The 12,052-nt window shown below is 41.5% G+C and overlaps 2 protein-coding genes across 3 annotated transcripts in view; both read right to left on the bottom strand.

Moving 5' to 3' along the window:
* Positions 1-469, bottom strand: part of aopep (aminopeptidase O (putative)) — a 66,245-nt gene extending 65,776 nt beyond the window's left edge. The window contains exon 1 of the mRNA XM_079269920.1: positions 339-469. The gene's annotated coding sequence lies outside the window, so the exon portion shown is untranslated. The remainder of the gene's footprint in view (positions 1-338) is intronic.
* Positions 470-956: 487 nt separating this feature from the next.
* The window catches only part of dock8 (dedicator of cytokinesis 8), a 47,254-nt gene continuing 36,158 nt past the window's right edge, over positions 957-12,052 (bottom strand). The window contains exons 39-48 of one of the 2 annotated variants that reach the window (XM_079269556.1): positions 10,177-10,369; positions 9,457-9,600; positions 8,987-9,118; positions 8,465-8,599; positions 7,932-8,021; positions 7,180-7,416; positions 6,917-7,060; positions 5,738-5,844; positions 3,511-3,681; positions 957-2,662 (exon numbers count right to left, since the gene is read on the bottom strand). In XM_079269556.1, coding sequence (XP_079125682.1) covers positions 2,611-2,662; positions 3,511-3,681; positions 5,738-5,844; positions 6,917-7,060; positions 7,180-7,416; positions 7,932-8,021; positions 8,465-8,599; positions 8,987-9,118; positions 9,457-9,600; positions 10,177-10,369 — 1,405 coding nt within the window. In that variant the 3' untranslated portion in view covers positions 957-2,610. The remainder of the gene's footprint in view (positions 2,663-3,510; positions 3,682-5,737; positions 5,845-6,916; positions 7,061-7,179; positions 7,417-7,931; positions 8,022-8,464; positions 8,600-8,986; positions 9,119-9,456; positions 9,601-10,176; positions 10,370-12,052) is intronic. The other variant, XM_079269557.1, reaches the window with a different exon arrangement.

Genomic DNA, 12,052 nt, shown 5'->3' with positions numbered 1-12,052 from the left:
ACAAGAGGATAATATCTACAGCTACGAGACGAAGCCAACAAAAGCAATAATATCTGTCATTACTGTAAGAGGTTGGCTAAAATGACTTATATGACCAGTCTGTTTTATTGTGATTATATAGTAACACACTCACTTGTAGACCGGTGAGTATGTTCACCGTATATGTGATTACTAATACTGTTACTGTAGAATGGAATGACAAGAAGTGACTCCAAGAGTGTTTAAATGGGTCGCTATGAGATAAGTGGAGTAAATATGGATATTGAATAGAAACAGGCTTTTAACTTTGTGAAAAAGATAACTGTGGCAAGTGTCTGTGGCAAAACAGGCGAGCTTACCTTTCATGCACACTAAAGTCAAACCAGATACCACGAAACGTTACTGTTCCCCTCATCAAGGGCTAGCCTTCATCTTTGTATTAATTTACAGGCTGCAGAGCAAAAGTTGTCTGTGATGATTGACACGTGACGTTATACACAAACATGTCGAAGTCTGTGTATAACTATTTAAGCAGCGGTGCCGCCAATAATCACCAGTCACGGTGGTTTAAGCAATGAGTCTCAAAACAACTGTCGATAAAACGCTGAGGACTCATTAGCACTCGCTTGTTGATAATGAAAACCTACGACAAACCTGTGTCCGTCCTGTAGACGTCGCGCAGTGATGACGTCGCATCGACGCGACAGCCGAAGCTTGTAGTTTTTGTATTTCATCCCCTCGAGTTCTTCCCGACTCAGTAATTAATACAGTAGCCTACTGAAAACAAATCACCAGTAAAATGGATATAGTTGAATTAAAATAACATTGATAACTTGGAAATGTATTCTGCAAATGTTGCGTCAGTTTATCAATTGCCAGCAAGCAAGTGATATAGCTCTGTAATATTGTAACATTTTTTCAATGCTATTTCTTGAAAGAAATAGTTTTTGAACTTAGCACAGTAATGACAAATGTGCATATATTAAGTTTTATTTGACTTCTTCAATAGCACAATGTATGACAAGTAATAATTCCACATTCATTAAAACAGGTATAAACATAAAAACAACTCAAAGAAACGAATGCAATCTCCAGAGATTGAATGGCACCAATGTATTTTATAAACACCAACTTTCAGCAATGTACTGCATGTTTCAAAAATAGGTATACATTTGAGTTAATACTTAATACACTTATTTATCCATTTAAAAACATTCAACAGCTCATAAATAACAGATGTACCGACAGAGCGAAAAATATTCAAATGAGTATTAATGTTTGTAAAAGTGTATACACACTTTTGAAATGGCAAGTACATTTACATGACTGAAACACAGAGTGAGCTGTTCATGGATGTCAAAGGAAATCAGGTTGCCACTGTTCAATACTGCAAAGCAGAAGTACATTTCTCCTCTGGAATGTATTTTGACGAGTAAACATAATGCGCACTGCAAAGCACAGCTGTGTGGAGTGACTTTTCAAAAATGTTGCATTTCCAGTATCGCTGTTCTTCAGTAAGTAAGGAGGAATTCAATTTGGCACTCTGTGTATCGTAGGAAGTAGACTATTTACAGGTACTGAATCTACTGGAACATACATTGAGATTGTTACAGTACACTCTGAATCCTGCCTGCTGAATAACATTTCCAATTGATATCATTATTGCTATTATTTATCTAAAAAATACATTTACATAAAATGCAAAATAGTTTTTCCATACCTTTGTAAACATCTTTGTAACTATCTGATGTATTACTACTATATACAAAATGAGTATTTAGAAATAAGCCATGTGTGATTTAGAGCCTAGACAGTAAGTCTATCTATCTCCTGTGTAATTACATCAATAAGTTAAACTCTTCCATTAGCTACATGGTCAGGTACCGTCCGTTCAACAGCATTAAGAAAAGAATGGCTTTAAGAGCTAACGCAGGAAATTGTGTCCATTTTTCCAGTGCACAAATCCATCAATACTCTTGCTGCTCTAACTGGCACATTTCATGCATAGACGCCCAGTGGAATTTCAGAGGCCTTTTAGCACAAAACAGAATCATTTATCATCACAGAGTACAAAGTGACTTCAGTATGGCACCAAAATCATCGACTCCAAACATGATCTAAATAAACACACATACACACAGGACACAAGCATTATTGGCACACACGCACACAGGCCCTGGGCCAGCAAGGGCCTCAGAGAGGAACTCTAGTCTGCCTCTGTATCAACCCAGAGGAAATGTTTGCAGCATTATTAGGACTTGCGGTTCTCTTAAAAAAAAAGGAAATCAACAGAGTCAAAACATCTGAAGATTTTACAGTGAAATGCTCAAAAAGCTACACTTTGCTTGAGATTCCCACCTCCATTTGTATGTGCTCACTCACCTTTTGCCTCCTGTAACAAACAACAGTGAAATCATAAAAGTGGACGTGCAGCAGACATTAATAAGCACTGCTGGACTGTTGAGAAACCGAGTCCTCCATTGTGGACACAATGTGCGTCTCCAGCGCAGAGGATTGCAGAAGGGTGTCACCAGCAGTTCCTTTCCTCGTTTCATCTCGTCTCCTCTCTCGGTTGTGTGACGGCCTTCACGTCCTCTCTGTAGCGCTCTCTCTCAGACGAGTCGTGGCATCTCAGGAGTTTTCCTCCTGAGCTCTGCGGAAACTGAGACGTTTGAAGGAATCACTGTGAGACGGAGAGGACAAATAGATGAGGGAAGACGTGGAAAACTCAAGATGATGAGTGGATAAAGAAGAGGACGAAAGGTCAGGGCAGGTAGGTGTAGCAGTAGAGACGTACGGTAAATGTTTCCATGAGCACGGCACAAAAATAGGAATTTGTGTATCAATGCGGGCCATTATATTGACCGGTACTCTCTGTGTGTGTGTGTGTAGCAATATGAGTTGATGTACTATACTGCCATGTGTATAAATATTAGATCCATTGAACTCTAAATACTCAATATTTGCAATAAACTAAAAAATCCAAAATCAACGGGATATATATTTTAGATTTTATTAATATTTTCATATAAATTTGTTGGTGTTAATATCAGTCCTCATCCACGGTTATGTGATCAAGAATACCGAAGCAACTGATTTTGGAAGCTCTCTGCACATTCCTGAGTAATTGATGGAAAAATCTAAATTTGGGGGATAAGTACCCCTTAGAAGCACATGCTCATCACTCAGCATGGCAATACGTTGCAAGATGTATCAAGATTACCACGGTCGATCATAAAAGCACTTAGTGCGCAATCAGTCCTTTCTAATTCAAGGGCACACTGTGGCCGTGGCCTCGGTTCAGCACTCAATCTGTGTACTGTGGCTTCGGTTCAGCCATCAATACTTGTAGAGGCGACGCGGTCGCTGTGAATGGATCTCTGCGCAGTTCCATTTGTTCTCACTTGTCTTTGGGTTCAGCAATCACACACAGTGATGAAAAAGATAAATGATATGGGTTTGTTTTTCCTTTCCCATCGCTGTCTCTTGTCAAAACAGTCTCGTCTGTTTGACCTGCTGGGTTGTGTTTACCTGTTCTCCAGCCGGGGCCTGATGATGGGTTTGTAGAGCTCGGGTATCTTCCTCTCCAGCATAGGCCTCAGGTTCTCTCTCAGCCGGTTGTAGTTCTTCTTCAGCTCCTGCTGGTACTCTTTCTGGTCAAACGCGATCAGGTGCTTATTCTTCTCAACTGCCTCACCACACCTACAGGACAGAGAGCAGCGTGGACTCAGTTCTAAACTCTGTGTTATTAAATGACTTTGTCTGAGATGAAAAAAAAAAAACAGAGTTAAATGTAGTCCTTGACCTTCTAAATGCAATAACTTAAAAACAGCTTGGACAACGATTCTATGCAAAACAACCTTGCGGTAATCCCCTCCCTGTCCTCAAGCCTTCAGAAATGCACTGCGCTGTTTCCTGCCGACAGCGTCCTGTAACTACTTGACATAAATTGGAGTCCTTTTGCATGCGAGAGCTCTACATGCGAGTTAACACAGTACTTGGCCGTAAGGAATTCCTATATTGGATCTTTCCAAGTACCTCAGCTAGAATGTGGGTTTAACTGTAAATTACCCGCGAGGCTGTTTCAGAACGCAGTTAAAAAGGGGACAGCGGAGGTAAATCCCCAAATCACAAATGACTAACAAATAAAATGCAATTCTCCCTTATGCCTTTTGGTAATGCAAGCACTATAAGAGCTGAGGGCAGGAATGGGGTCTCCCCGCGGTCCTCTATCATGACATGTGTAATGGCCAACATACAGAGCAGTGAGCAGGAAATAAGAGAGACTGAGATGATTAAAAACACATGTCTGAGTTTATCTCTTAGCTTTTAAAGAGGGTAATATGGAAACGGCAATGTCCTGTAACAGTATACAGTAAATACGCTGGGCAATGAGCATTAAGGACACAAGGCGAAAGCCATAAAAACCATCTACGGATATAAACCTTTCTATCCGATTGCTTGGTTTCAATGTTTTAAAACAAATTCTCCTGATGTACCACGTACAGATGTGTTCTGTACGTGGTACATAATTCACAACAATATAAGATTGTTTCATAGTTTAACGAAATTTAGTTGTTGAAATGAATGATTGAATGCTGAATGAGGAGATCAGGAGATGTTGCATACATTTGTGATTCATATCTATGTTGCTGCAGCTACATAACGCAAACCTACCCAGAACGTTACAGTGCATCTGTTAACAGTAAAGAGTTGCACAGAAGATGACATGTTTGATGTCTTTATGACTGAGATATTTAATTCGGTGGGGAAATAAGACGACAAACTTCTAAAATCGTGTTTTCTTGAGTGGATTTTATTCAAATGCCACTGTCAAGAAGATCGGCAGACAAAAGGGTCGAGAGTCAGCTAGGCTGGATTTAGGATGGGGGGAAAAAACCTCTTTCTGAAATTAGAGTAAATATTTGCCAACCTGCTTGTAGCAATCAAGGCAGCTGGAATGTGACATGAGGGGAAGAAAATGAAAACCACCCTTTGGAGGCAAACTGCAAATGCTCGCGAGATGAAAGCACACACACACACACACACACACACACAGACACCTGCACAAAAGACACACGTCTCCTGCACAAAAATCAGCGTATTCTCAAGACACACTGCTGTGGGTTGGGCTGGTTTTAAATTATGTTCTGAGTATTCTAAATATAATGAAACTCTTGGGAACAATAAACTTCTGCAATTCAAGAAGAAGTGATTATGAGGAAAAATATCTTCCATGTCATTTGGGAAATGAAAAAATGTCCTCTGTGACGATGGGTGCTGTTATTTCACAGCCCTCTTACTGTGCATGTTTGGTTTCTTTCACGAGCATCTGGTGTGCACTTCAGTGCAGATTATCGTTTCCATCTCTGCATCTCGACTGACGCTTTGCTGAAACTGTAGGATATCACTCTCCATCAGTCACAGACGTCTTCGATGCTCTTTTATCATCAGACACTGACACCAGTGATGATGTGTATATATAGATATAGAGCATCCTGGAGAAGACTTTCACTCCTTCAAGTCAAGTCTCACAAACATACTGAATTTTCGACTCAACAATCTCTTTGAAGTATTGTTCTACACTTCCACCTACTGAGCCAGCGCCAGCAACTGGTAACAATAAAGGGAAGCAGAAATGCAAATTTCAGTAAAATAGTTGGGGAACTCCTTCAGGTTTTTTGTTTTGTTCCTCATTTTTGCATGACTTTGGTGCTGCGTGGAGTCACTAGGTGGTGTTTCTTTGATCGTATCTTACCTCATTATAAACTCTTTGAAACACAGGCGCAGTTTATTGTGGTGACGGAAGAGCTTCGGGTCCGCTGGGATCTCATTCAGGAAGACCTGGGCCACCTCCAATGGGCCCTAAAACGGGGGGGGGGGGGGGGGAAAGACAAAAACAAAGGGACAGAGTTAGAGAGGCAAAGAAACAGAAAGCAAAAACAGAGAGGAGGAAGGAAAGAGAGGAGGTAAGAGGGGAAGCGTTCAAGAGTGTATGAACAAAGGAGGGATCCGAATGCCCCTCGTTCAGGCGGGGGGGAAACGACTTCCTCACAGAATGTCTAATGCAAGCCCGAGATGCTGACCTAGAACATGAGGAAGATATCAGATCAGAGAAGGTGCCATGATTAGCCTCCTGCATGGCTAATGTCAACGCTAACACTGCATACACCCACCATTTGGCTCCCATTTGCCCAGTGTGAGATCTTGTTATCCTAACTTATATTCATCATAAAACCACAGCACGCTCGCAGAGTGCCTGCATCACGACAGGCACAGTTAAACAGCTCTGATTAGCATCATAAGCGCGTTGGGCCTCAGTCCTTGGTCTGAGCTGCAGACCCACACACAGAAAGCCAGCCTCATGTGCTGATTACAGTCAAGAGTTATATGTTTACGGAGCTGCTGAGCATTAGCGTTATGTATACAACCATCGGGTCAGATTAGACGCTGGAAGATAAAGCATATAGGGGGGAGGGAGCGGAGACGCTGTAGCTAGCTTCATCATTATTCCAACATTCACCAGGCTGGCAGGACCTGAAAGCTATCAGATCAAAGGGACCTCCGGTTCGGCATGCCGTGCCGCCGGGACATGAAAGGAAAGAAGGGCCATGAATTGACGTTTTAACGAAATCAGGCGAAAAGCAAAGGACGGATTATTGTAGACGGGTTGAAGGCTTTGATGTGTGATCGCTGTCGTGTCTCCCACCTGCACTCTGTGAATATAATGGAAACTGTAAATGTGATAAGATAAATAGAGTTAAATTATTCAGGTCCCCCCCCTGCACATTAAGAAGGAACACTCAGGGGACAAAGGGGCTATGTGTGATACAAAGAGCCATCATTTTGGGAGAACAGCCATCAGTGGGTTAAGCATGAGGTAAGTGATCATTTCAGCTATAATAGGAGCGGGCGCTGTATATAGAATTGCTCGTACCTGGTTAACAGTGGCTCCCACAGAGCCTTGGAGCAGCATCTGTAACATCTTAGCATCGGGCTGTTCTCTATGTGTGGCAACTGCTAGCTCTCTAGTCTTCTTCTGCATGTCCTCTATGGCCACCTCAATAGGGGTCAGGTTAAACTGGAAGCAAGAGAGAGGTAATATTGTACAAATTAATTGCTGCAATTATCAAAATGTGGAGAAACAGGACTAAAAAAAAAAAAAAGAGTTGTTCGATGTTCTACACCACGTTACGTTACCTCCTCTTTCTGGATGACGTTGATGCGAGTCTTGATGTAGGGGAAGGCATGCATGGTGGTGAGGATGGTTTTCCTCTTGTACTGCTCGTAGAGCTCCCCGCGTGCCCGCCCGCTCTTTGTGAAGGGTGTGGTGTACATGAAGCGCCGCAGGTTGAAATTCTTCTCAAAGTTCGTCAGCCGATCTTTCATCTCATAGTCATCAAAGAAGGGTTCCACATAAGTGATCTGGATATATGCCTGGAGAGCAGAGGTGGTTTACCGTTTACCGACAGACAAAAAGGGAAATACACCTCGCACACAGTCAGGTTTTTATGTTTCTGCAAATCTACATTTGCATGTTCTATTTCAGTCATTCCCAGAGACCGGGTCGGGGCCAGTCTCTCTCAGTCTTTTATTTCATATTTATATCTGCAGTACACTTTTGAGCCACATGAGGCAGCCTGAATGTTTGTATTGTTCTAAGAATTATAGCCGACTTAGAACATTGAAGCTAAGATGAAAGGCCAGCCTACATTGTGCTTGTTTTACTGTGCATGTTTTCAACAACGCGTGCACAAAACAAAGTTATGATTTATCAAAAGTATTTATTTTCAAAACGGCTGGTTAACCTATTCAAGATAAATGGCAGTAAAAAGGGCCAGGAATGTTGATTGAAGCACAAATTCGCTCCTCTCATGACTTATAAATAACAATGAAGATTAAACTCCAGCAGCTGGATCAGACATGTAGCAGTCATTAGTGTAGTCACCTACCTTGCTGGGGTTGAGTAGTTTTCTGTCCACTGGTGCTGAGTCCTTGATCATCAAAAATGCATCTTCTCCAAAACACTGACTGTAGAAGTTCTAGGAGTGGGTGAAATTATGTTGTTAGCATACAGTACAGTGCATAATATAGTCTTTTGTGACTTTTATGCAAATATCATACAGATTCCAATGTCATTCAAGGCTATTCATTGACGGACAAAATGTTAAAAGAACACTCGAGAAGCATTAAATATCATTAAGCAACTGATTCATTGACTTCATTGATTCAAGAGTGAGGCTGACATTGTATTACTCTTCGTGACATTATTTCTCCTTTTAAATGAAGTCCAAGTTCTCTCTACAAACTCACTGAAAACAGATGGATGACTGAGTCTTGCATTCTTTCATTGTGTTCAACCAAAGTCATTATGAGATTCCACCAGTCCAGCCAGGCGCCATCTTCCCTTTTCACTCCACATCAATTACACATTAATTCAAAACATGCATATCAGTTCACACACACACACAGTCCTCTCTCGTACCTCCAGCCTGTGTGATATCTCAGGCAGATGTGTGATCCCTGGCTCCTTGTAAATGAATTCCCGTTCGTCCAGGTCACCGAACTTGGCCCCATAAAAACCCACCCGGAAGTAGGTTCCAAACATCCTCTTGTGGCCCTGGAGGGAAGAAAAGAGGAGATTTTATATCAGTAACATATTCTTTCTCATTACGTTAATCGCCTTTTATGAAGAACACTTTGAAGAGTTTATTCAAAACATTTGTTATGTCTGTAAGCCATCAAAAAATACTCTTCTTGCTGAGCACAACAATGGTATTTATTGTCTTTTTCAAGCATCCTAGTTATTGTAAAGTCCTTCTAAAAGGACATTATTTTGTGTCCTGAATAAATAAAATATCGGTAACCAACTGATTTTTAAATGCATGTCCATTCTGCCATAGATATTTCTACATGACCTACTACAGTGCCCCACTGTCTTTCTTATTTCTACGTTAACCGTAGCTGAATAAATGAAGCCGCCCCTGCAGTGCCGTTTAGGTTTTACCTTCTGAATGATGTTATCAAAGGCTCTCTGTAGTTTGTTATGAGTAGATGCCAGCTTTCTGAAATCTCTGTGAGCCTCGAGGACGGGTAGGATGATCTTGTAGACCTCGTTCACTGCCTCGAAGAGACAACCCTGATGAGACAGCCACCGCTGCTGGTTAGCGCGACCACACACACACACAATATACAAAGAGGAAATATTTGCATCTCACAAATAGTCTGTAGTATGACAGTCCCAATATTTATTATTAACGACTCAAACATTACTGTATCCCAGTTCCATACTACTAACTGATTACTCTTACTGTTAACTATTAACTTGATAGCTACTGCATTAACCCTACTCTAAGGCTGCAGGTGAAGCAGTTTGGTCCTTATCTAAAATAACATGTAGAATAGGAAGTATATATATTAAAACGTGATTAGTATGTAGTATGAATTTGGAACATGAGTGCAGCTTCATGGTCTCACGTTGCTGAAGAGCTCTGCAGCCTGCTCCAACAGTCCCACCAGGCCACTCTCGGTGAAGTAGCGTCCCGAACACACCCCGTCCTCATCCGGGGACAGGATGTCATCCGACACCGCCGACTCCTCCAGCACATTGGTGGAGATGTTCTGAGGAGAAAAGCAGTCAGCTAATCAATCAATTAGCCCTCTTAATCAGATAATCAATCACATGGCCGACTTTAAAAAGGAGATGTCCGACAGTGGGAAATGGAACTAATTTGATGACCCTCCAATCAATGAGTGTCCTGTACCAGAGCGCCACAGAGGCAATGTGTGCGACACAGCTCATCGATAACACCATCATCACTGTTACCGTTATAACTCTGTTGTCAGTTCGGGGGAACAGTCTGTTATTTCTCCCCCCCCCCCCCCCCAATCCTTCAACTTCAAAGGGTTGTGTTAAGTAGTGGAACCAGGGGACCATATTTATATGTTGACGTTTTGAGAGTACAGCTCCCCCCTCTGGACACACGCAGCCAAATTTGGAAGAAATCCGTGAGATGTGTGATGTGGCATGTTGAGAGAGGAAGGGTTTGCCAGCCTCTATTCAACAAAACAACCAACAGTCACAACAAACAAATGCTGAATGCTTAATTATGTGGCTGTAACTGTTCCTTCTTTCAGTCCAGACATTTTTTTTAACTAGTTCCTTGCAAATTTGGTGTTTCTATCCGTCTTCTCTACCTGGAAGGTGACGCTGCCAACAGGTAGGTACTTGTGATCTTCCAGCATGCTGAGATACTCGGCCACCAGGGCAGCAGCGTGGACCAGACACATAGCCGACTCAGTGTAACACTTCCTGTTGTTGTGCTTCTCTGCCATGTTCTGCAGCCAGGTCAGCCGGAGGTCAGGAGACGTCTGGTAGCCCTTCGCTATCCTGAGGAGGGAAGAGAAGGAGACTATTGTAGTGTTTCTTTCTTCTTTCCGTTCCTTTATTTGACCAGGGAAAAGTGGCATTGAGATTAACGTTTCCTTTTGAAGACAGACTTGGCTAAGAAGGCAGCAAAGAACAGACAAAACCACCGCGCAACAAACACAAGAGACGAAGAACACTGTCAAACAATAAAACAAAAACAAATTCTTAAAAAAGGTTTGTTACGGCATGCACGCATTTGTGTTGATATATTTTGGCATAAGCCAGTTACGAATAGACAAATGGTCTCAACTGCAACAAAAGCTTAATGCATTTGTAATGCAAGAAAACATAGCTGAATGTACATCAGCAATAAACAACAATCAAACACACTGTATAGAAAACACAAAAAAGGAGGTCGGCAATATTTTTAACTGAAGAACTGAATCAGGAGAAAAAACATTCAACTACTTCATTTAAAATGTTAAACAAGCCGGAAGACTTTGAACTATTCACTAAGCAGCTTATAATAGATTACTACTAATACTAATACAAATTTGTTTTTATCCATAAAAATACAATCTTTCATTTCCTTATCATTTGCATTGTGTGTATTTATTAAGAAAAACACCTATAAATGACTATAACAAAGTAAAAGATGACAGAGTTTTTGGTAGTTCACAGACTTCAGAGTGGTTTAAATGAATGAATTTTGGGGAATTTCTGGAGCCTTGAGACCAGCTGCTATAATAAAACAACAAAGGAACCTGTATCTAACAATATGGATCATCAATGATCGGCAATTATTACCAGCGGCAAAAAAACGTGATCAGGGATCTCCAAAAGTTATATTTGCTCTCCTCTTTTCTTTTGTGCTGATCCGTGATCCGGTCTGAACAGTGAGTTTTACCACTGAGTTGCACCACTACAGGTTAAATATTATGCTTTTTTTTTTTTTAAAGACCATTTTAGAATTAAATGCTGCACTCCATAGAACGTGTCAGATGAACCGTGATGTCACCCAGACAGCTTTTTTACTAGAGTACAGGAATAAATAAGTCGCCATATAAAGAGTGAATATATCAAAACGAAATGTGTGCATGACAGTAACTATAGCAGCCGTGAAAGCAATCTGGTCGTTTAGCGTTTTTATGGGCAACAAAAAAATATGGAAAATATTTTCCTGTTCCATGGAACACATGAATAATCATCAGCTTAACAGCATGGGAATACATCTGAAACGCTCTGAATGAATGTATTTATACAGCAGGTGAGTCACCATGCTATACAAATGAATTCAAGCATCTGGAGACCAAATGTCAATGACCTCCGTGTTCGGGAGCTTGGAGGTAAGCGGCGCGGTGAGTCTAGGTAAGTGTGTAACGCGAACGGGTCGTTCGGTGCAGTCGTCAAACACTCACCAGGTGACTGGGCCCACAACCCAAACAGAAAGGTGCATGATGAATGACACATGTAAGTGACATTAGGGCATGTTGAGGTAAAGTGCCTAAATCAACACACGGCACATGTATGCTCTCTTTGTCCCACTGTTTCCCCTTCGTGTTCTCAAAGGACACACACAGACACACACACACTGTTTGCATTTGCATATACACAAAGCCAGATCAGGAGACTAAACTGTTACCACATGGTTACCATAGTGAAGGCACCAAATAGAGACAAAACAGCCCAGAACACAGAGAAATA

This window comes from Melanostigma gelatinosum (genome assembly GCF_949748355.1).
Source record: "Melanostigma gelatinosum genome assembly, chromosome: 6".
In the NCBI taxonomy this organism is placed as follows: domain Eukaryota; kingdom Metazoa; phylum Chordata; class Actinopteri; order Perciformes; family Zoarcidae; genus Melanostigma; species Melanostigma gelatinosum.
Note: the sequence above shows the minus strand (reverse complement) of the source record. Positions and strands in the feature narration are given on the sequence as shown.